This window comes from Genypterus blacodes, unplaced genomic scaffold, assembly GCF_046128005.1.
Source record: "Genypterus blacodes isolate CSIRO-AG114 ecotype Tasmania unplaced genomic scaffold, CSIRO-AGI_Gbla_v1 ptg000055l_1, whole genome shotgun sequence".
NCBI classification, from domain to species: Eukaryota; Metazoa; Chordata; class Actinopteri; order Ophidiiformes; family Ophidiidae; genus Genypterus; species Genypterus blacodes.
The window spans coordinates 4,605,277-4,629,547 of record NW_027466867.1 but is presented as its reverse complement, the minus strand read 5'-3'; the positions used below and the strand labels follow the sequence as shown (position 1 = coordinate 4,629,547).

Here is a 24,271-nt window from a genome sequence, read left to right as displayed (position 1 = left end):
GTTTCAACTTAGAATCCCATACAATAGATTGAAGTGTTCAGTTGAGAGTTCACAACCTCCGTCAGGCTTCACTTGATCTTTAATTGCTCAAAGTTTTGATTTGTAAGGTTGGAGAAATAACTTCAGGATGGATGCACCACTGCTAATTGATTATGCCTGCACATTTAAGAGGCCAGGCGTTTCTCTTTTCTTCTCTTTTTTTTAAAAAGAGCAACAGACGGCATGCAAATGTCAAGCAAAGTTACAGTTTGTGGCTTAAACTTGCACAAGGGAGACGCGACGGCCGTTCATCATGATTTAAAGGAGCGCTGCTATGTTAGGTGGATGAGGGCGGCCAGAGGTCGGGGTGAAGACACGCACACACACACTCACCGTGACAGATGGTGATTTCCTGGGTAATATTTCAAAGCCATATTTTTTATTTTTTAAAAGGGAACCGAGCCTCTGTGTTATTTTGCGGCTTGGGTTTTGTTTTTTATCCCATCAGGTGCTCAGGGGTCAGAGGTGCTGCATTTGGCAAGCTGCAAGAGCCTTACGTCATTACAGAAGAGGCAGTTGGCTCATTTATTACACTTTCTAACCAAAGCCACCTCCTCTCTCTCGTTCTCTCTCTCTCTCTCTCTCCCTCCCCGTTTCTTTCCTGCCTGTACTCTCATTACTAGCGTTGCACAGATGTATAACTCCCATACGGTGTCCCTCAGCGCCGCTCCTGGCTATGAGCTTTGTTGCTGTAGTAACCCCCTGTGCCGCTCGAACATAAAACGTACCCTTTTCCTACCTCCATCTTTCCTGTGCTCCCGGACTGTCTACGGGGCAGAAGCCCCAAAGCAGCGTTTGCATACTTGCGCAGTGAGAAGTGTCCGTTTAAAAGCAGGCCTCCGTGCTCGGTGTGGAGCCGCCAGAAAGTGAGCGCACGTAATACGTTTTATTGCCGTTGTCAGCTGGCGATGCACTTAAGTGCCTTAGCAAATTTTGGAACTTCTTCATCGGCGGTGAGGTTTTACGCCCTGTGAATACTTGTCGGAACAAAATGCACTCGACTCAACCGCCCTCATTTGTTTTAAATACATAACCGTTGAACAGTCCAGAGTTGTAATATAAAAGTGTGTCAACAAGCGTGCCGCAATTTTATTTTCTGTAACTTCCCTCGCTGAGGCATCGGGCCAAACGGGCCGTCTCCCTCCGCTTCATCTGGAAGGGAGACGTGCATAACAAAGGTGCTTATTGGTGTGAAGCTGTTAACAAAAAGCCCCAATTATTATTGATATGGGCAGTTTCTTTGTGTACCTCCTCTTTGTGTGAGCTCATGCATTAGTCACAAACTCCTCAATTAAGTGTGTGATGTCTGTTTCCCTCCCTCCCTCCCTCCCTCCATCTTTCCAGCCCCGCTCCATGTGAGTGGATGGAATAGAGGTTATGTGAGAGTCTCGTTGCGGTGGTCGGTTGTCTTTGAGCAGAGTTGACTGACATCATGCTCACAGGGGGAGGTGTTGGCCGGGCCAGGGTTGGGCTCGGCTCGGCTCAGAGCTCCGCAGCTGAGGCAACCGTAGACAGTTTCCAATGGAAGCTGGACACCCGTACATGTCTCAGGACCAGCTTTATAGAGCCTCAATATGCAACTCGACCCCATAGCAATGAGGCACTAATGATGTCTGCTTCTCTTGTTTGCAGCAGTGGTACACTTTTGATGGAGAGAGACGTCGCTGGAGGGGATTAGGACAGAGAAGCATCTTGGAATCCTCTCACTTCCCCCAAACTCTGACTGCATTTCAACAGAAGGGACAGCAATATGGATGGAATAGACACCTTGCAGAGCTCGGCCGCAGAGACCAAGGCTGAACGAATCGCCCGCTACAAGGCTGAGAGGAGGAGGGAGCTCGCCGAGCGCTACGGCAACACAGAAGACGTCACCTCCAAATATGTCCGCAGGGACCGGAGAATTGGAGATTCGTCATCCGAAGCTTTATCTTCCACAACCAAGGACAAGGAAAAATGTGAGGATAATGGATCGGAGTACAGCTACACCAGGAGGGGCCTGCAGAACAGAGCGGTGGAACCTGTGGAACACACCGACGCAGACCCCAGTCAAGACCCGGGCTGCACCAGACAGACTACCAGACACCAGACGACCCACACAGCTTTCTCCTCCAGATCAGAAGCTGTGTCCTCCTCAAAGCCGCCCTCTCATTCCAGGTACGTTCATTCCAATTCGACACAACCTTCGTGTAACAGCATGACATAAGCCTGGTTGGGCACATGAAAGCCTGAGCCGGTCAGGGAGACGCTCATTAGACAAATACCCTCAGACTCCAGATTACATCTTAGGAAGAGAATGCCGTTCTAAAGTAATGTAATCATCTGAAATATTCATGTGCTGTATGTCTCTGTGACTCCAGTTACACTCAGAGTGCTCCACAGCACTACACACACACACACGGCTCCAGATGGGAATCTGTTTGAACTTTGAGCATAATGTCCCTCCGTAATAGAAGCAAGACACACACACACACACCCCTCGAAACGTAGAACATGCGAATGGATGCTCTGTATCTGTATCTCACGTCCGGCCGGTGCCTCGATCCAACAGAATCAGTATCTGCAGTGTGTTTAGGGCCGTGGAGGAAGACGGGCCAGCTCCAAATGAGCGAGGAAGCACAACAAGTGAGCACATTAGCAGAACACTAAGAGCTTATCTGCCTCTTTGAAGTAAACACCACGTCTTAACATTTCCAAAATTGGCCTTGTGTGTGTGAAGCAGAGGATTGCCATACTGGACTCTGCCATGGTATGTTCTGCTGTGATTACAAGCATGCTGCTTGTTATGGTTCGCTTAGCTGTCATATGGAGGGGGGGGGGAGGGTTCAGATGTTTAAAATGCCTGGGAATTAATAACAAACAGAAAGTGTCAGAGTGATCTGGGAGATCAAGAGATGATTTTTTTGCCAGAGAATGATGGTGAATGCTGCACACAGATGGAGCCAAACATGTCCAGTCCTGGTTTTGGGATGTTTGAGCTGTAATCAAGGTGGGGGGGTGGAGGGGGGAGGGGTGCACATAGCCCAGGCCTGTCTGATCTTGACAGGCGCCCTGCAGGAACGAGGGGGGGCGGGGGGAGAGACATGTGGAGAGAGAGAAGAACTGGGATGGGTCGAACTGTGACCAAACCAAGTTTTGACAGAGATTTGGGAGTGTAGCCTTGAGCGCTGCCAACTCCTCCTGCCCTACGCTTATTGATCTGAGATAAGGGTGATTGATAGCCTATTAGTAAGTCAGTGAGATTTGACGAACCCTGCCTTGTGTGGTAATACCTTGGCCAAAAACAAACAGTGTGTGTGCAGTGGGACGTGTTGCAGCAGATCGTTGCTATAAAATCTCCTGTCAGCTTCTCTGGCAGAGGAAGGTTAGGTGAGGTTATTGTGGTTCTAGTTTCATCATATTCAGTCATGTAGCTGCTCATAGCACGGTTTTGGGGTCCAGTGCTGCAGTTACTAAGAGAATTGATCCAGTTAAGATCAGCTTCTGGTTCCCAAGACCAGTCCCCTATGGACAACTTCTGATGACTCACCGCCATGTTGAGTTTGCCACCGGATGTTTGGCAAACAGCTGGAGTAGTGGTACAGTCACTCCAGAGCAGCGGACTGTATCTTTAATTAGAGAGCAGGAAGGAAGGGCTGATGTGTTGACATCGTCCTCTCGCCCGCGTGTCACTCTGACTGCTAATCTGCTCAGTCTTGACATTTGCTGTCACAGTCCAGCTGTGCAATCATGTGTGTAGACACACTGATAACTGCTTTGACTGTAGGACAGGACAGTGGACACCAGTGTATGACATCATATCCCAGTCCTCTGCTTGACTCGCATGCGTTTCCTGTTGAGAGCAGTGCACGCTTAGTTGACCTCAGGTGAAATGTACGCCTGTGTGTGTGTCTTGTCTGGGACAGGAATAGCAAGAAGGAAACTGGAGCTCAGCCGTCCAAATGATAATGAAAACTAGCGTGTCAACAAGTTTATCTGCCTGTGACAGGAATCCTCCCCAGTCACCTGTTACTGTAACTACATACAGCCCTCAGTCATGTAAGTCACACCTGTCCTGTACTGTACCACAGCTTCATTCTGCAGGCTGTCTGTTCATGCGGGACAATTTGAGGCCTGGATCAGAATTTAGATCCATGTAGAATTTACACTTGAGTTTAAATTGGGCTGAATGTTGCCCCCGATCTAACCCCTGGTCTAAGGAGTTCAATTACAAAGCCGCACCCTTTGAACTTGGCACGCCTGACTTACAGACAAAAGATGTGCCTGTACTACACACAAACAATTTATTGGTGGGGAAGTGGAGAACTAACCATGACCAGTGGAGCAGAGCCAGTCCACATCTTCAAGCCAGACGTCAAATCCCAACTTCTCCTCACTCGCTCGCACGCTGACTCCTCCTGACGACCCGGCTACTCCAGACGCGATGACAGACTCTCCATGCAACTGACATTTATTTTGAAGGATATAAAGATATTCATTACTTGAGCAACACGGTCAGAAAGTCACACTAGTGTGTGTGTGTGTGAGGCCGGCAGCATTTCGAGTTTCACAAACTGATCGGCTCGTTGGCACCGCTCCCTACAAAATGACTGTTAGTGTTACCGTAGCTCTAAAAAGTGAAGAGCGAACGTGAACGCTGGCTAATTATTGTTTACGCGGTCTTACTGGCTCAGCTCTGCTAATGGAAAGGTTCCTGACAGATGAAGTGCTGAGCTCTCCTGCCGTCGAGGAAGCAAATTAGAGACAACAAGACTCAGATCTCCTTACGATGCAGATCCTGTGATTACTTCCTTCCGTAGTCTTATAACCCTTATTACATTACATCGCTCTGAGCCGCATGTACGCGTGCGCGTGTGTGTGTGTGACATCACTCTGTGTAGAACAGTAGAGGGAGTTCACCGTCCTAACGTGTGTGATTAATGACTGTGCTACCTTGATTTGAATGTGTGTTCAGCTTCACTCTCGCTCGCTACTGTAGCTCAATCTGCAGGAGTATGACATCATCAATGCCTGGAATCAAGTCTTGTCTACATGCTGACGGCGAATTGCATGCACAGAATGTTCATGACGACTGTAAACTGGAGAATTGATCCCCATTTTAGTCCGGTTATGGTGTTTACATGATGGAAAATGACAAATAGCTTTAATGAGATCAGAATCATGAGCAGAGTGATGGTACACCAGCGTCTAGACTCCTCCAATCGAATTAGTGTCCCCTTCCCCAAGTGACCTTTAACCCCCCCACCCAGATGTCCACCCTGACGCTCCATTGTGTTGAAAGCAGACCCTCCTCTTCCTGCTCCTCCTGTTACATCATCACAGGCAGCTGCTGTCCCCGTCCATATTTAACGCCCATTACTTAGAGATGAATGGCCGCGTCTTCAGGCACTACACAGCCGCCGCCGCCGCATCATTGCCACCGTGGACTGTATGTTGTGTAGTATATTGCCTGAATGTGTGTATCCTATGTGATTATTGCATGCATGCAGGTGTGTGTGTGTGTGTGTTTTAAATGGTATATATATATATATATATTTAATCTGTGTAGTTTGCAGGCTTCAGTTACAGACTGACCTCATTTCTCTCTCTCTCTCTCTCTCTCTCTCTCTCTCTCTTCCCCCCCCCCCCCCTGTCTCTGTTTTGGTCCCAGGCTGCTGGAAACCCGTGACCCAGAGGAGACAAAGGGTAAGACGAACTCTCCACTTTCACTGCGCTCAGGTCCTCTATTGTTCCACGCTCATTGTTTGATCTCTGACCACTTCCCCGCCTGCACAGTATGGAAGGTATATTGGCAGTCGCGCTGAGGTCGCAGCTCCTATTGTACAAATTCATTAATCGCTGCTGTTTTTGGCCCTTTTCGTGATTTAAAGCATGTGTGTGACTCAGTGTTTTTGTTTATCGTGCGTATTCTCTCACGTTTCTGTTCCGTGTGCAAAGTTTTGATTGTATGCTTTCACAATGGGAACGTGTTTCAGCAAGCTATCATTACCGGCTAAATTTGGAGGTTGCTCCAACAGAAAGACGGGGGAAATTGCCAAGATTGCGCGCACACACACACACACACACCCACACACACACACACACACACACACACACACACACACACACACACACACACACACACACACACACACACACACACACAGAGGCTGCTGGCGGCTCTCCCTGACTCCCATTTAGCCACCTGAGCCTTCAGCCCAGGCGTCAGTCCGCCTGGTTGCCTGCCTGTCCGCTGGCTCTGGCGTTGGCGTTCTTCCCTGGATGTGTTTCGTCTGCCTCACTGTCTGATCTGATCTGATCTGACTGGTCAATTTGTCCATCTGGTGCCTCCTTACAAATAAGCTGTGTTTACGTGGGTGCAGGTTTTTGTGGTGTGTGAATTGTCAGAACCAACAAACTGAAGAGAGGACATATTGCGTAATATTGCGTTACATGTCATATTTGAACAACAAGGTAAACACACAATTCTTTACCCAGCAAGTTAATCAGGAAGTGGTATTGCTCAGAGCTCCAGCTTCATATTGGCGCGTGTAAAACTATACAGCAAGCATGACCAGCAAATAAAGCAGCCGGCATCTCCATTTGTAAACAAATCCTACGTTTGAACCAAACCGTGACGATGTAATAGTGTATGTACTTCAGTGAGCTGCTTACACACACGTTGCCTGTCGTACTGCAGCAGCGTAGGCTTTCCCTTCTGTTCACTACATTAAAAAGGGTCTAATCTATGATGGAGGTTGTTAAACTGAAAACGCAGCATGAAGATAGAAAGGAACAGTCAGAGGATACTAATGTTTTACTGACTGCTGTGCATTGGCTCAGAACGTTCACCGGCTCTCCAGCTCTTTAACCTGTTTGTTCTCTTACTGATGGATTCCCAAGGTTTCTCAGCATGTGTATATCTTGCGTAAGGAAAAACACAGCATCAGGTGTGAATAAGAGGTACGGAGAGTAGAAGGGAGAGCTGGACGTGTTGCGGTTCCTCTCCAGGCTGGCAGGAGCGTCCACGTCTCGAGCCAGGACGCCTCGCATGGTCGCATCAGGAGTTTCCTCAATCCCTCAACTATGCAGAACAACGTCCAACTCGGGCCTATACAGAGCATATCCTGTCACCTCACCAAGATATCTGTTTCCATTCCATACGCACCCTGCAACGCTCCACATGCAAACAGTTAAGAGCGCTTTTTCCTTGGGATCATGCCACACTTTAACTTCACTTCAGGTACCGTGTCGTCGTGTAGCCGTGGAGTAAGCAGCTGTACAGACCTGTAAAGAATACAACATGGATACACCCGGCAGGCACCGTTCTACTCACAAACCCTGCAGGGTGATAGTTACACAAGCCCGCACAAAGGCCTCTCTCTGCGAGCTCCAACTGAGCAGTCATACCAGATGGATGATAATACTTATGGAAGCGTCAGTAAACTTAAGAGGAGCCTTTTCCATCGCTCGAGTGGTTCTTTTTTTTCCCTTTCCCTCTCAGACGTTGCGTAAAGGACGATGTGAAAAGTCTTGGCCCCGAGTCAAAACCAGAGAGAGTTTGCTCGGGAGTGGAATCACCAGTCTGCAATGTGTAACGTTTCATCACCGGGAACTAAATCAAGCTGCCGTCGGGGGCAGCAGGGAAGTTGGAAACACGAAGCAAAACAAAAGGCGGTTAGACGTCAGCTGCTTCTTTTTTGGGGGGGGGGTGGGAGATACACGTTTGTTATCGAGGATTTGACTTCTGAGGGGGGAGATTAGTTTGGCCTGAAACATCCCATTGTGAAGGCAATAAAAATTGATTTACCTTGAGCTGACTTACTGTAACTCTTTTGGTTGTTTTGGGATTCTGTAACGGTTTCCTTCACCTCGAGATTAAAAGATTTGTCCAGATGACGCACGGCACCCAAAACTAAACAGGATTCCTCTTGGAACGGTATCCATTTTCACACCTCGCTGAACTCTTTAGTTGCTGAGATAAACGGTCAAAGGATTTTCAGGGCTGGGGACTTTCCCCCTCTTTAATTCCTGGTTCACAGTGCGTCATGTGAGGGGTGTAGCACGGGCTCGGACCGGATTAGGAGGAGAGGTATCACAGGACTGGCACGCTCGTCCGCTGCGCTCTCATGCGCTCCGATTCACATCCGTCAGAGCCGCTCGACGCCCCTCAGCTTGTTTTGGTAGATTGAGATGTTTGTGCATGTGTGGATATCGAGGTGGTTGACTCACTGCTTTACCTGCCGCAAACACAGATGTTAGAAGGACAGCTACAGCCTCAGGAATGAGCCAGGCTCGTAAAAGAAGCTCCCCCCTTGTTGTCTAACGGTCATATAATCACCCCGTCCCCTCTGCGCTGTGATGAGTCTCTTAAATCTGCTGTGCTGATGTTCGCCGTCCTTCTCAAGTGGCTCCCAGTGTGCGGTTTCATTTGTCAGAAAGCGATTATCCCTGCTGTCTAAATGAATGATGTAATTGTGTGTCATGGATGCATCTGCGGTAAGCCTTGTGCGTGTGTGTGTGTTTTTTTCAGTTGATGAGACGCCTACAGACTCTGCAGCCAGGAGGAATGCGGCTTCCAAAATGCCTCTTCATAAGGTACAGACGTTTTGTTTTCGCCTCTTGATCCACGACACACTTTGAACCGTAAGCAAGTCGTGAGGTGTTTTTCTATATTCTGTCCAGCCCATGTGTAGCTTCATCATGAATCAACCGACCTCTCAGACACGATACCAACAAAAGCTGAACTTTATCAGCCTCGCAAAGGTAGTAATTATAGCAAAAGGCATTATATTGGATTGTACAGGTGTATGTAATGAGCCTAATTGCTTTAAGATGTAGCGCAAAAAAAAAGGGTATTGATTAAATTCAGAGCTGACAACTTTACTGTAAAATGCACATTTAGACGTCCAGAGTGCAGCTGGTGTGCGCTTGAAAAGCACACACACACACACACACACACACACACACACACTCACACACACTCACACACACTCACACACACTCACACACACTCACACACTCTCACACTCTCCTCAGGAAGAACGCTCCATTAATAACAAATAGAGCTGTTCCATAGAGCATTGAGCTGTCCCGCACCTGGACGCTCACTTGGCCAAAGTCATGACTTCACACATGCGATCCTCGGAGGTCTGAGAGCAGCGTGGAGGCAGCAGTCTAAGAAGGCTGGGAGATGCAGAGGAATGGAAGATCTAGTCACGAGCTCGGCAGAGAGACGAACAGCGCATCTGTCTTTCTTGACTTGACTGTGCGGAGGTTTCACAAGCAGTTAGATTTCACGATAGCGGATGGAAATAGCTCGGTCGGAGCGGCTCTGCCTCAGCCTTCGTCGGAGGCAGGAGCGGTGCCAAGGCTCAGCCAAGTGAACCCAGATGGCAGCGAGTCTCCATAACCAAAAGCTGCTGGGAAAACACGGCTCGGAAACAAAGGGCCCTGTCACACTCTTCCTCCTCTGTGCCCTCTCCTCTGTCTTACCTGCCTCCCTCCCTGCCTCCCACTCCAAATTGAAATATGAGACCCCGGTGATGACAAATAAGTCTGCCCCGTCTTCATTTTTCTCGGCTAAAGAAAATGGAGGCGTCCCCCCCGTCGAACGCCAGTGAGTCAGTGTCTCCAGCGGGAGAAGCTGAGTTATGAGGTCGCAGCAGCCGTGCGTCTGCTTTCCGACATGAATGAAGGCTGTGAAGTTCGAGCACAGAAACGTCTGAGGAGGACGTAGCTCATATAAAGATGCTGCTACATGTCTTTGTTCCAGTCCTCTCCGGTATTTGACCCTTTTCTTCTCCATAAGCCATTTCTTTTATTTGGTATCCACTCAGCTGTGGCTCTACTTGTCTTCACCCGGTCTGCTCAGGCTGATGACTCAAACACCTGCAGGGCTCACAGTGAATGCAGCAAAGCTCGTCTTTCTTTTTATATCCCCTGTTGAAATCTCTTCCCTTGCGTACATTCACACATTGTTTGAATAGAAAAGTGGCTTGTAAACACACAGTACGTCCGTTACGTTAGCCTGCACTTGAGACTCCTCAGGTCCGTTGGACAGAGGCTCCACTAAAGCAATGTTTAACCTCGGTTCAAAGGGGGATGAAGCAACTTAATGGTAGCTCCCTCGAGGGCCCTTTGCTTTAATGTGGAAAACACCCACAGTGTATCTCTGTGCTTTTAAATTTAGATTTTACTGTATGTGCTCAGGGTGGGCTGATAGTAACTGGCTCTTTTCCTGCAGGGCCCCCAGTTCACAATCTCAAACAAACAAACAACCTCCTGAACTCTCCCCACTCTCTCTCTCTCTCTCTCTCTCTCTCTCTGTAGGAGTGGGAAGGGACGGAGGACGGAAGCAGAGGTCGCCGTGACAAAGACGGCTTGAGGCAGCGGCCTACCACAGGCGAGGAAGAGGCAGCGTCTACCAGGTGGGGAGAGGTGCAGACATTGTGCCAGAACTGAGTTTCACCTCTAATTGGGTAACAGAATTGTCACGTGTGTTGACTTACAGTAACTGTAATGTAATCAAGCGCCTCTGCGGCCCGAGCGTTTATTAGACTAACTCCATTTTAACTCTCAATGCAGTCTTGTGTTCTACCAGCAAAGTAATCACTTTAACCACATATGGTGCGATCCACACGTATAGAACCAATCCACTAACTGGCAGTCAAACAGGAAATCGCCGGCAAATTGAAATTGTCTACACAAGCAAACAGCTGAGGAGATAAGCGAGATAAACCTGCAGAGCATACCTGAGATACCACACACATACACACACGCACACACACGCACGTACATGCGCTTCAAACACACTGTGGTCGCCATGGAGATGCAAACCAGATTCAGGCTACGGGAATAGCTGCAGCAGTGAGAGCCAGATGGTATTTAAAAACCCAGAGAGAAGTCTCCAGCGGTTACAGCACTCCACTGTGTGTGTGCGTGTGTGTGTGTGTGTGTGTGTGTGTCATTGTTTGACTGTCAGCTGTAGACGCCGAGATGGTGCAAACTCAATTTTTTGTTTTCTTCCTCCAGCCTGCTGAAGACGTGCGTGACGCCTGAGAAGGAAGTGAGCGAGACCGCCGACGAACCTCGGTGGAAGCGCCGGGAATGTGTTTCCGCAACGGAGAAAGAGGAGAAGGTCGGTGTTGTTTTAAATCTGCGTGTTGTTTAACTGTGAGTTTCACACTACAATGTTATCTCTCATTAAAGAAAATATTATCTCATAAGTTCTTGCCAGATTACTTCCCAAAGTGTGTGTGCACATATACAAACACACTCTGCATCCTGGTGTTTTTCATGTAAGGAGACCACCTGGGTCACACACTCAGCTGGCTTCACTATCTGTGTCTTTCTTCACCCCCCTGGCCCCCCCCAGCACCACATCAGCACTCTTTCCCATAACCTTTGACCTGTCAGTGAGGCGCCTGCTGTTCTTCCAAGTCTTCTAAGTGATACCACATTTAACACACACTTAAAGTGGCTTTGTCTGGTTTGCATCACTGCACATTGTGGATTCCACGTTTCATCCCCCTAATATCATGTAACCATCGTGATGAACGTAAGACCCGGGCATTTCTGACGCATGATCACATCCCCTGAGCCGTCTGTGTGTTTTCTTTAGGCAATTAATGGCAAATGTGTTCTAAGACTGACTTTTGCGTTCCATGTCAGTAACCTGGACACAAAACAGACTTCAGTGACTCACAAACACAGCAGAAATTGACAGAACATCTGTTTTTTGTTAACATGTGTGTCTGAAAATCACTACAGATAAACATTAATTGCACATGAGCTGACAAAAGACAACTCTGTCACAATATTGTGGATTATATTCACTTTAATCAACTTCATAATATACTGTTTGCTGTGTTGGAAGTATCATGGCTGACTGTCTCTCTCTCTCTCTCTCTCTCTCTCTCCCCCTCTCTTTCTCTCTGCAGCAGAATTCCAGTCTCCTCTCTGACAGAGCGCCCCCCTCCAGCAGGGACAGAGATGCCTCCCCCCCTCCCTTGCCCCCCTGCCAGCCCGTCTCGCTGCAGCGCCAAGACTCGGGCCCGCCGGGCATCAAGGGAATCCTGAAGAAGAGTCGCTCCACCAGCGTGGAGTCGGACCACAGCGAGGGCTCGGCGCCCGGCGTCACACTGGCCCGACAGAGCAGCGTCACCCTCAGTCACTCTGAAAGTGAAGAGGAGATAGATGAGGAGGAGGAGGAGGAGGAGGAGGAGGAGGAGGAGGAAGAAGAAGTCAATTGGGAAAAAGATGATGAGGATGAAGAGGATGAATCATTGGCTCTGGATAGCACAGATGGAGGGAGTTTGAGTGCCGGCAGACAGCAGCGGCAGGGCAGCAGTAGCAGCGGCAGTCGGGGGAGTTTAGAGGAGATGCAGAGCTCCTCGCCTGACGAGAGCTTTGAGAAGACCCCGTCAGTGTCTGAGGACGGGGAGGAGCTGGACAGCAGCTTGGACGAGAGCCTGGGCTCCTCGCTCAAAGAGAGGTCAGTATGCGGCGCCAACAACACACCGTCAATATCAATGAAGGAGAAGAAGAATAAAAGTGCTTATTCCTCTCTGTAGGTTAACAGAGTTGACTGGTGCAGAGGAGAAGAAGCAGCGAGTCAAGAAGGTCAAGCCCTCTGAAGTGGTCCAGACGCCATTAGCCGACCGCTTCAACCAGCTCCAAGGTGCTGAGAACGCCTGGATGAAAAAGGTAAAAGGGCCTCAGTGGATTTCATGTCGTCGTGTGAGGGTGCATCGCTTTTCCAAGATACTGTTTCATATTTAGACTCGTCCTCTGACACACGGACAGAAAGGTTTTACTCCATGGATGCGTTTTCCTCCTCTCCTCCGGCATATTTCCACCTCCCCGAGATACTGCCAAGAGCGGGGCGGGACTCTGGCGGAACACGTTTGGGAGCGGCGGGTCCTAAGCCGTAACCCCGGGGCTGAGCCGGCCTCCCAAAGAGGAACACGCCTCTCTCTCTCTCGCCCCCCTTGTAAAAAATAAAATCCAACACTATGACCACATCTTGAACCGTTTCCAAGCTTATGCCTGCTCTCCTTTGCTGGCCTGACCTTTTTTCCTCCCCCCCCAAAAAAAAATTGGCAAAGCCTCGTTACGGCCTTCTGCGAGCGAGGCTTTGTCCTCTGCAGAGATTTGTTCAGTCGTACAAAGGTGCAAATGTTCTGTCACACTGTTGCAAAAGACTTCAGGGCGTTCTGGGGATCCTCCCGGAAAAGCCGAGATCGCTAACACCGCGGTCCGTTATGACCATCACAGGGACGAGTATGAGATGATGGAGTGGAAAGCCCATATCTGCGGTGCGTGGAGCTCTGACAAAGTACTGTAACATTTAATTGGACACTAAGTTTGAAGTGATGTCATCTCCATTTTGTCATCCCCCTGACTGGAGGTCTGTCTGCATCAGTGAGCCTCCTGGAGGATTCGCCCGGTCGGCCTGGGCTCATCCTCCTTCCAAACATGACCTAACCTCAGAACGAAACTGCTCGGGGCCTGGAAATGGGCACGTCCAGCGTTTTCAAATAAGATAAGGCCTGATTTAGTTACAACGACAAATGCAGGGTCAGAAGAATGACTGCGTGCAGGCGGCCAGAAATTCCCAACAAATCCCCAGTTCATTAGGAATCTGATGTCATTTTGTATTTCTGTGGCGTGTCTCCATCAGGATGATTCAACACCACATCCGTGAATTTGATCCGCTTCCACTCGCGGTAGAAGAGTTCTTCTCTTTCGCATTAACACGTGGCTGAGCCGGCACCTCACTGATCTCTGCCCTTTTTCGCCATGAGGTTATCGCCGTCGAGTCCCGCTGTCGCACACACACCGTAAAGTCCAGTCCGGTCAAATCAGCTTTGTTTGCACAGCTAAACAAAGGCTCGGCCGTCGTAGCTGCAGAAGCCAAATGAGGTCATAGCTGCAGATAGAGAAACAGCCTGGCAACCGCTCGCTCGGTGCCATCTGATACGGGGCTTGGATTTCTGTGTGTGTTTGGAGGAAAAGGTGGTTTCAGCGCGGAGCAAAGCAAAAGCAGAATGTGCTTTGCAGGTGCAGATGTTATTGCTCCCCAGTTGGTTTCTGGGAGAGCCGGGGATCGCGGCCCCGCAAACGCTGCACAACGCCGCCATCTCCCCACCACCTCCAGATGTTTCCTGTTAAAGCCTGCGCAGCTTTTCTGCGTGTACATTTAACACACAAGCTGAATTCCTTAAATGAAGCTCGATTGCCCTGTTTGACGTTTCTAATGCAAAAAGCCTCAGTTATACTTTTAACTGAGGCTTATGGGCAAAATCCCTCTTGTTTTGTTTTCATCCGCTCCAGTGTTTTGCCTCCGTGTGCCTTGAGGTTCGTGCCTCAGCAGTGACTCAGTAGAGATCTGCCTGCCGTCTCTCAGCACACTCGCCGCCCTGACACGCGGCCACTCCCCCGCACGGCCCTCCAGCCCGTCGGCGCTAAGGATCAGTGGGAATACGGCGTCTCCGGTGCCGCGATTCCCATGGAAATGTCTCGGGGATCACGAGCTCTCGGGCGTATTAACGATGTCGTATATTTTTTTTTAAAAGGGCCTTGAGCGTTTTGACGGGATAAGTGGTGGAATCATTTCTATGACGGAGTTAAAAGAGGTCTCTAGTTTCACATGCACATGAACCGGAGTGATTCAGACACTCGTTGCTTTCTATTTACGGCTTTTGCTTTCTCCTCTCTCATTGTTGTGGTTCGTTTCCCCTTTCTCTTTCCCACCCTCGCTCCCATCCTCCCAGGCTTGGTGCGGGGCTCTGAACCGCCCCTGCTCTCTTCTTTTGATCTGCCGAAACCTGCCGGCCGCCTCCAGACGCGAATGTTTTGCTTTGACCTCCTGTACTCTTCCTCCTCGATTTTCTCTCTGGTTAATTTGCCTTTCCTTTCCTTTCTCTCTTCCTCCTGTCCTCCCGTCTCCTTCCTTCACCGCTCTCTCCAGTATCCCCCTGTCTTCACCTCAGGACTCTTTCGCCCTTTCTTTGACACCTGCCTGTCCACCTTTCCCCGTCTCTGAAGGTATGTGCCTCTCTGCAAAGACGCAGATCAAGTTTGCTCAGTTTGTTTAGTTTTGTTTTGTTCTTTCGTTTCTTTATCTGCTTTCTGGACAATCTCTCACACAATCTCTCACTCTGGCGCTCTGGGTTTACCGCTCCTGCTACACGAATGCGGTTTGCTGACCCTCAGTGTCTGCGGTTTGGCCGAGGCGCTGCCTGCGTCGGTACAGTAAGGCAGGGCTGAGAAAAATAGTTTCCTGTGGGGTTTTCAGGCCCCGGCCTCCCTCCCCCCCCCCCCTCTCCCCTCCAGCTCTCTGGGGTCCTGTCAGGCCAAGGTATTTCCCCTCTCTGATCCACTGCAGAGATGGGGGCTTGGAGCTTGGGGCGGCCGTGTAAAACGTCTAGAGCTTTAGGGCCCTGTGACATGTACATTGTGTTTTGATGGATCACACACGTCTGTAGAGAATCTCATCTGACCTAATGGACTGAACTGTCATGTGGTCAATATTGTTAACGAATAGCTGAAGACAACTAGAAAAGTTATATTCATCAATACTAAACTCATCAAAATAGCTTTTCAGTATCGATTCTATAACCCATATATGACATCTCCTCTCGTGATCGTCAAGCTTAAAGAGTTAACGCCGTGACAATATTCAATGTTTTTCTGTGTGTATAGTTTGTGTGTTGGCAAAGGGTGTGTAAAGGAAAGTTTCAGCAGCAGCTTTTCTTTCCACTTGCCGACCGATTCCAGTTAATTATGTCCTAAACTTGCTGTGAATTACGACAAAGTTGCGTCCAACAGATCTCATGTGAGTCATGTTCCTGCGTCCGAGCCGCAGAAAGGACGCCACCGCTGCATGACGGCAGATGAATTCCTCGTCGTTATTAGCAATGAGCGAGTGCGGGGGTGGCAAGAAAACACACACATGCCAGACCATAAAACAGTTCACAGATATTTAAGAGTACAATATCATTAATTACTCTCACATTGCTGTTGTGGGCCAACGGGACCAGTGGGTCCAGTAAACCTGTGTTAATTTACTTTTAATGGTGGAATCCAGGTGTAAAAGTGGCAGTCTGAGTAAATCACAAAGGAGAAACTGTGCAGGATGATGGATGGCGTTAGACTTTTGGCACCGGCGTTCCTGTGAACAAAGTTGAGTCTTTTTTGTGTTAAGAATTAGGGTTCACATTGTAAAAGAAGGCGTACAGGGAGCTTGATTTAAAAGGCAGGTCGGATTATGTGCGTCACTTCCAGTAACTTCTCTTCTTCTCCCACCCGCACTTCCTTTAAATGAAACAAACTAACTCAAATGCTAAATGTTACCTGCAGAAATCGGGCGTGGACGTGGGGACCAAGGTGTCGCTGGCAGACAGGATGAAGGTCCTGAAGGAGAAGGAGGAGCAGTGGAAGAACAAAGGCAAAGGGGCCGCCAACGACTCCGTGCAGTTCACGGTCGCCGGACGCATGGCGAGGAAAGGTACGTCTACTACAGCGGCCGTCCGTTTGTGTCTCGTACTTTCCCCCCTATTTTGCCACTTGTGCCGTCTGCACACACTCATTGTGCGGTGACACAAGAGGGTGACTCGCTCTCTTTACTCCTCCAGGTCTCGTTACCGACACGGGGAGGGACGAGTCGCCACTTATCTCCCTGAAGAAATCGAATGCCACGCCTGTGAAGCCACATGAAGGTACAGCCAGGCATGACTATCTTGATCCTTACACAGAAGCGTAATGTCAGATCCAGTCCAGCTCTGAGACTCTGTTTGTTTCTGCTGGACAGAAATCTCCAGTAGAACCGCCGCAAAGGTGGAAGGTGATAAACGTCTGGACAAGCTGGAGTCTTTCCTAGACAAGCTTCACAATAAAGGTACAGACCCCCCGTTTCTTGTTTTATTTTCCAACAGGAGAGTGTGTGTTACTATCATAGAGCTGCAAGGGACAGGATATCCAACATGGCTGTACTCTGACCTGCTTTCTGACCTGATGAGCTGTGTAACACTTCCTTTTCCTTCCTTCTTTCCTGTTTCCTGTGGCGGCGGGCCGGTCAGGCGTGGGCAAAAGCGCCACGTCCACCATCGAGGTGACGGCAGAGACGGAGAAGGAGGTGATGACCCTGGACGACGACGAGACGTTCGGCAACTTCTACAAATCCGTCTCGCCTACGACACTCCAGAACTCCAGTGTGGTCATGACCGAGGAGGATCTGAGCAACATCAAGGCCAACACGCCAAAGTAAGTTTATAATAAACAAAGGATAAATACAATATATTTTTACACCCTTATGTTGACACTGTGTGCGTCCGTGTGTGAATCCAGACTCACTTCAGCCGTAGCGGAACACAAGCGTGCAGTGCGACCGCCCAGACGGAACCAGGGCTCCAGGAACCCTCTGAGGGCTTTGGCTGCCCGAAACGACATCCGGCAGGTCTACACCGAACAGAGGCTCAACGTGGCCACAGTGGAGACCAAGAGGATCCAAGTGGAGCGGAGTAAGACGCCTCCTCGCTCGTAAACAGAGACCACATGTGGCGGAGCTCCTTATTAGGTTCTGCATCTCTTTTCGAAAGTCCATAACCTTCCACTTCCTCTGAATGTGTGTTCTGCACTTACTACTTCGAGCACAGTGACGTATTCACAGGTTTCAATGAGGAACCACAGTTGTGTAAGGCTGTATAGTAGAACTCACCTGAAAGATGAAACACATTCCCTTGCTCTCCTAAACTATAATCGAAACTTATTACTGACCTGAACTCGTTGAGATGGCAGACGTTAATAGAGGAGTCTTTAAACACAACATGTCACCTCAGTATTCTGCTTCATTGATCATCTCGTCTTCTGTCCCCGCTCAGTGGCGAAGCACTCCAACCTGGCTGACGTGGCCTTGGCCGGCCTCGCCAGCAAGGAGAACTTCCGCAAGGTCAGCCTGCGGAGCGTGAAGTCCACCGATGTGGTGACCAACAACAGCGCCGTGCCCTTCAACAAGCTCATGCTGATCCGGATCAAAGGTTTGAACCGGAGCAAAGTGCACAATGCAATAAAGCATGTATACAATGTGTCAGGATAACACATAAGTGGGCGTGTCTAATCCCAGAGGGGCGTGTATATGTCGCGTGCAGGTCGGAGACACATCCAGGTGCGTTTAGTGGAGCCCAAGGCCGCCTCTCTAAACAGCGGTGACTGCTACCTCCTCATAACGCCGAAGCACTGCTTTGTCTGGAGCGGCGAGTTTGCCAACGTCATAGAGAAAGCGAAGGTAAACATTTCGGAAATAGGTTCATCGTACTTTTAAATTCCTCCAAGTCACAGCCCGGCCCAGGAGTCTAACCTGTGGAGTGTTTGCGTCTAGGCGTCGGAGATGGCGTCGTTCGTTCAGGCCAAGAGGGACCTCGGCTGCAAGGCTCCGCAGGTGACGGTGCTGGAGGAGGGCATCAACACTGACAACAGATGGGCCAAAGAGTTCTGGAGCCTACTGGGAGGAAAGACTCCGTACATAGGTGCACACCCCGCTCACACGTCCCGTTCTGGCTCTGTATCTGTGACATTACAGTTTATTGTGGCTCAGAAGAAGGAGGAAGCCACGGTGAGCCAATGTGCTGTAGTTTCACTGTGTGTGCGCGTGTGTGTGTGCGCTCTTTAGGGGCCGGGGAGCCAGAGGAGGACGAGCTGTATGAGAGCGGCGTGGTCGACTCCATTGGTGTGTACAGACTCCAGGGAGACAAACTGGTTCCTCACGAAGACGCTTGGGCCTCGATCCCCAGCGTCTCCTTGCTGAACTCTAAAGAGGTAAGAGCAGAGGGATTATAGGGCCGCAAGGAAGTCTGGAAACTGTTTGGGGAGGGGGGGGGACTCTTTCAGAATCAAGTAAGTTTTTCCCCTTACTCCCTTCCTTCCTACTTTCAACCACCAAACCTTCCTCCTGCCTCTTCCTCCACCCCCAGGTCCTGGTCTTTGACTTTGGTGGCGAGGTGTACGTGTGGCACGGCAAGGACGTGTCCCTGGGTGACAGGAAGGTGGCCGTCAAACTGGGCAAGCAGCTCTTCGGCGGCAGCTACGACTACAGCGACTGCAGGGTCAACCCCCTAGACGCCTCCATCACCAACACGGACGTCCCAAAGTGAGTGTGACGAGCCAAAGAACCCCCATGGTTGGGTTATTGTGTATCAGATTGTTTTTCATTTGTCTTCACCCCTGTGTGAACCAAAGCTTTGATTTTATCAGTTGTGTTATGTGATCCCCTAGTGGTTCTACCTTATTAGTACAACTGACAGCCTTTTCTGTGTGTGTGTGTGTGTGTGTGTGTGTGTGTGTGTGTGTGTGTGTGTGTGTGTGTGTGTGTGTGTGTGTGTGTGTGTGTGTGTGTGTGTGTGTGTGTGTGTGTGTGTGTGTGTGTGTGTGTGATCCGCAGGCAGGGGGAGGGCCGTCCTAGCTGGACCCTCTTCGGCAGGCTGTCGGAGCACAACGAGACGGCGCTGTTCAGAGAGAAGTTCCTGGACTGGGCGGAGAGGAAGAAGGAGGAGGCCGCCGCCGCCGAGGAAGTCAAGGTAATCAAAACTGGCCCGGTTCCAAGTGGCAGGTGGAATTGTGAGAGATGATGACACACAGTGGGGTAGAAAGGTAGAGGAAACAAGCTTGTTGTTCTGCCTGACTGATAGTGTTACTCGTGTCAGGGTAATGAATACTTTCCTCTCTATTAAGTCTGAATTGCTGTCGCCCTGTGGCCTCAAACTCCAAGGGTTTTCCCTTTTCTGTTCTGTAGATAATCCCGCTCTTCTCTTTGTCTTCTCAGAGCCCTGTAAATTCCGGCGCCCGCTGCTCGTTCGACTTGGACCTGCAGCCGTGCGACACCAGGGCGCTGCTGGACAACGAGCCGGAGCCGGTGAAGTGCGTCCTGGAGGGCGTGGACGTCCAGCGGGGCCACGGCCTGGTGCGGAACGAGGACCGGAGGCAGGCGGAGTTGGCCTCGGTAACCGTAGACGCCTGGCACATCGAAGAGCACGGCGAGGCTGAAGTGCCCGAGGAGAGCCTGGGCCAGCTGCACGAGTGCGACGCCTACATCCTCCGCTGGAAGTATTCAGTCACCACGATCGGTGAGTCATCAGCAGCTCAGCCAACTGAATGACTTGCTTGTTGTCCCGGTGTATTTAAATGAAGTTCATACGGTCTGGTTGTGTGTTCTTGTTAGTGGGGAAGCGGCAGAAGCCCGGCGAGCACAGCAGCGGCGGTCCTGGGAGAGAGAGGATCGCCTGTTTCTTCTGGCAGGGCCGCCACTCCAGCGTCAACGAGAAGGGAACCTCAGCTCTCATGACGGTGGAGCTGGGCAGCCACAGGGGGGCGCAGGTGAGCACAACTACATCACACCAAATCATCAAAACCTGTTTTGATAAAAACGTTCACATGTTGCAAAGATCTTAAAGACAAGTTGTTCAGGGAGGAGGAGGAGGAATTCTTCATCAGATTGTTTTGTCCAGGTGTTGGTGACCCAGGGGAAGGAGCCTCCATGTTTCCTGCAGCTCTTCCAGGGAGGTTTGATCATCCATAAGGGGAGCAGAGAGGATAGAGCCAATAACACAGGTACAAAACAAACAAACCGGGCGTTACCTGTGATGAGTTTAAAGATAGTCCTTCATATTTTGAGATGAAATCCTTTAAACTGTGACCGTATCCCCCCCTCCCCCCTGCAGACAGGTGGAGGTTGTTCTGCGTACGAGGTGAGGTGGAGGTGGAGGCCTCACTGGTGGAGGTGGACTGCCACTGTACCAGCCTGCGCTCCCGGGGCAGCCTGGTGCTCCTGGACACGCAGAGGTGCCGCCTCTTCCTGTGGCACGGCTGCAAGGTGCACGCCGGCGCCAGGGAGGTCGCCAACAGGGCTGTGGAGAAACTCAAGCAGAGGTAAGGCGCCGGCACAGCCAACCTTAACGAGTTTATACGGAGGACTATGTGAATTGACCTTTGACCTTCTGTGTTCACAAGGTGTCCGTCAGAATTGGGCCTGAGCAGCGGGAGCGTGGTGAAGGTGGAGGAGGTGCAGGAAGGGGCTGAGCCTGCAGACTTCATGAAGGCTCTGGGCCTTCCAGACAAGAAGGCCTACGACTGCATGCTGCAAGGTGAGACCTCATCTGCTCCGGCCCAGCATCACACCCAGGAACTCAAAGGGATTAGGACAGGGGTCTCCAACACGTCGCTCGCCAGCTACCAGTAATGTCCACTAACAAAGCAACGTGGACTAAATATTAGAGAGAAGAAAAGACTAAGGCAAAACAATGTAAATGCTGCCACCTACTGGAAGAAAAGAAGCATTTTCTGCACTAATGCATCAAGAGCTGTAACTGCTTTTTACAAGTTTGTGTGTGTGTGTGTCCGTCCGTGTCCGTGTCTCCCCCCCAGATCCGGGGAAGTACAACTACACGGCCCGTCTCTTCGGGCTCAGCGCGAGTTCTGGAGTGTTTGAAGGGGAGGAGCAGCTGTGTCCCGCCAGGGTGATGGAGGGTGTCATGGCGATGCCCTTCCTCCAGGAGAACCTCTACTCCACGCAACAGCCAGGTACCACACAAACACACTCAAACAGTTCTCACAGCAGCAGCATCATCATCATGTGTTCACACAGCTATACTTCCTGTTCCCTGGCCCAGCTCTGTTCCTGCTGGATAACCGCATGGAGGTGTACCTGTGGCAGGGCTGGCAGCCGGACGACACACAGTGCACCGGCTCGGCCAAGATGCGCTGGGACAATGAGAGGAAGTGCGCCATGGAGACCGTGCTGCACTACTGCAAAGGTCAGAGGTCACAGGCCACATGACGGAGAAGTTGATGATTGTATTCTGATGTGTTGAGAAATATTTTATGGCCTTACAAAGATAAATGCTCTTATCTGTTCTTTCCTTTCATGTTCAGTGTTTTTGATTTTTGTATTCCTGTTTCACTCTCGATCCTGTGGTCTGACTTTACAGAGAAGAACCCTCGGCGCCCCCCTCAGGCTTACTTGATCCTGGCGGGCTGTGAGCCCCTCACCTTCACCAACATCTTCCCATACTGGGAGAAGAACAGCAGTGTTGCTGCACAGGTGGGAGACATCTCTTGTGTTGCCGTGTTGTTCTTATACGAGCAGTTTGAGGCTCAATGGGAGCTTTACTGGTATCACAGCTCACACAGCAGAACCTTCTGTTTTCCATTTGATCACAGAAAGAATCAGAGTGGTCTTACTCACTGGGAGCTGCACAGATGAAGCCCATGTGCTGAATAGCAAGCAGAGTCTCGTGTAGAGCAGAATACAGACAGAGCTGATGTAGTAACCGTTTGCGTGACCTCTGCTCTGACTCGGTGGCTTTTGTTTTTCCCTTTAACGTCCAGGTGTTAGTTCAGTTTATTATTATGCAGCCTCATATATTTACGTGTGTGTGTGTGTGTGTGTGTGCAGGTTGGCGGCTCCAGGAACAAAGTGATCTTGGTGAAGGAGGCTCTGTCTAAGCTGAGTAAGCAGCAGTATTCCATCGAGGAGCTGACCGGTAAGCCGCTGCCAGAAGGCGTGGACCCTCTGCGCCTGGAGGATTACCTCTCTGACCAGGACTTCAAGGTACAAAGCACGAGTTGCCAAGTCACCAGAAGCAGCAGGATAATAAGAACGAAGGGAAAATGCAGGAAAAAGTGGGAATAGAATGGAACAAAGGTGCCATGTATTCCATTGTCTGATGTGTAACTCGTGTCCCAGCACAGTATTTGTTTTCTTTCCAGTCCATTACTGTAGCACTTAGCTTGTCAGGACCAAATGTTGTTTCACACACACACACACACACACACACAGGCACAGACAGAGCTGACAGGCCTGCTGTGACGTTTGATGTGCTCTCTGTGTGTTTCAGAGGCTTCTGGAGATGAGTCGAGTGGAATTCAACGCCCTGCCAAACTGGAAGCAAAAGAATCTGAAGAAGAGTAAAGGCTTGTTTTAAAACGCTTTCACGCTCCGGCCGCGGTAACGGAGCCAAAGAGCTTTTTATGTTCGGCTTTTCTTACGTTTTCTATTCCACATTACATCATCATGGTCATGTAAAGGAAAAGCGAGTGTACAATTTTGTTCAAATGTTGATCTGTGTATTATAATGCCATTTTTAACCCTTTCCTCCTGTTTTGAAATGTATTAGCCAACATTTATGTGCAATTGTTAATCTCTGGAGGTGAGACGTTTCCCCCCTATGGTTATACCCTCATCTTATAAATATGTAACATACTTAAAAGAACTTTCTTTGATGTTTTGGGGGAGAATGTGTTGTGTTTGTTTGAAATTGCCCGCGGTGGAATTCTCTGAGAGTTACTCATTGATTTAACATTCGATCGACTCCCTTTCTGTGTAACGGCATCAAAGCGTTCGGCTACGGTGGCAAAGGATTGAAGACGACAAAGGAAAAACAAAGTCTAATCGGAGAGAACAATGCCTGTAATCTGAGGTCATTTTAAAAAAGTGAGTGCTGTTGGCGGCGTGATCACCTGGTTGTTTGGGACCAAAACAAATCTTACTGTTCATGTCTGTGTCAATCTATAACAGTATAATGTGTGTGTACATGTGCAACTTCAAAAGTGTTATGTGTGTGTGTGTGAGAATGAAAGTGTGTGCGTGTGTGAATGTGGTATAAACCGCCTTTATATAAACGTAGCTGAAAGCACAAATGCATAGTGCAAACTCTGAGCTGTTTGGTATGTTAAAGTGAGAACACACACACACACACGTCGGTCTGTCTCTCTGTGATGTTACCACTTAATGAAATTCTCTGCATGATTCTAATCTGTGTCAGCTTGTATTGTGATGACATTTCCATGATGTGGATAGTTACCACGCCAACCTTTCTGTCTCGGCAAACACAAATGAACACCGAGTTTGTGGGGAACGAGTCGCTCATGCTCAGGATTTCCTCATTTTAAATAAAAATGATAAACCACATTCATTTGGTGCCGGACTGTTGGAATGGAACAACATATTTGTAATTAATGACCGATTGACCTTTTATCTGCCAGTCGAGGCTCTGCATTTGTAGCTGCTATGACATTATCACAGCTCTTATAAATACACGGCGTCTCTGCTTTGACTGATCTGGCACTTTGCATATTCTGCATTCATATTCACACCATTGCAGCTGTGATGTCGCTCTTTTCTGCCTGTGCTGCTTGAGCGACTTGGTACAGTACGCTGCTGCTACAACAATGTTTTATCTCCACTCGTGTCGAGCCTGCA

General features: G+C 49.6%; 1 protein-coding gene across 2 annotated transcripts in view; it reads left to right on the top strand.

The window, feature by feature from the left end:
- Window positions 1-23,980, top strand: part of svild (supervillin d) — a 32,731-nt gene extending 8,751 nt beyond the window's left edge. The window contains exons 2-29 of one of the 2 annotated variants that reach the window (XM_076151694.1): window positions 1,672-2,193; window positions 5,687-5,721; window positions 8,549-8,613; window positions 10,348-10,445; window positions 11,050-11,155; window positions 11,961-12,511; window positions 12,591-12,723; window positions 16,381-16,528; window positions 16,656-16,739; window positions 16,832-16,918; window positions 17,100-17,283; window positions 17,368-17,540; window positions 17,901-18,056; window positions 18,168-18,304; window positions 18,398-18,545; window positions 18,689-18,834; window positions 18,990-19,165; window positions 19,457-19,592; window positions 19,838-20,138; window positions 20,234-20,388; window positions 20,520-20,622; window positions 20,733-20,940; window positions 21,022-21,155; window positions 21,436-21,591; window positions 21,681-21,824; window positions 21,999-22,111; window positions 22,466-22,621; window positions 22,908-23,980. In XM_076151694.1, the coding sequence (XP_076007809.1) occupies window positions 1,790-2,193; window positions 5,687-5,721; window positions 8,549-8,613; window positions 10,348-10,445; window positions 11,050-11,155; window positions 11,961-12,511; window positions 12,591-12,723; window positions 16,381-16,528; window positions 16,656-16,739; window positions 16,832-16,918; window positions 17,100-17,283; window positions 17,368-17,540; window positions 17,901-18,056; window positions 18,168-18,304; window positions 18,398-18,545; window positions 18,689-18,834; window positions 18,990-19,165; window positions 19,457-19,592; window positions 19,838-20,138; window positions 20,234-20,388; window positions 20,520-20,622; window positions 20,733-20,940; window positions 21,022-21,155; window positions 21,436-21,591; window positions 21,681-21,824; window positions 21,999-22,111; window positions 22,466-22,621; window positions 22,908-22,994 (4,524 nt within the window). In that variant the 5' untranslated portion in view covers window positions 1,672-1,789 and the 3' untranslated portion in view covers window positions 22,995-23,980. Of the gene's footprint in view, window positions 1-1,671; window positions 2,194-5,686; window positions 5,722-8,548; window positions 8,614-10,347; window positions 10,446-11,049; window positions 11,156-11,957; window positions 12,512-12,590; window positions 12,724-16,380; window positions 16,529-16,655; window positions 16,740-16,831; window positions 16,919-17,099; window positions 17,284-17,367; window positions 17,541-17,900; window positions 18,057-18,167; window positions 18,305-18,397; window positions 18,546-18,688; window positions 18,835-18,989; window positions 19,166-19,456; window positions 19,593-19,837; window positions 20,139-20,233; window positions 20,389-20,519; window positions 20,623-20,732; window positions 20,941-21,021; window positions 21,156-21,435; window positions 21,592-21,680; window positions 21,825-21,998; window positions 22,112-22,465; window positions 22,622-22,907 lie in introns of both variants that reach the window. The other variant, XM_076151693.1, reaches the window with a different exon arrangement.
- Window positions 23,981-24,271: the final 291 nt, after the last annotated feature.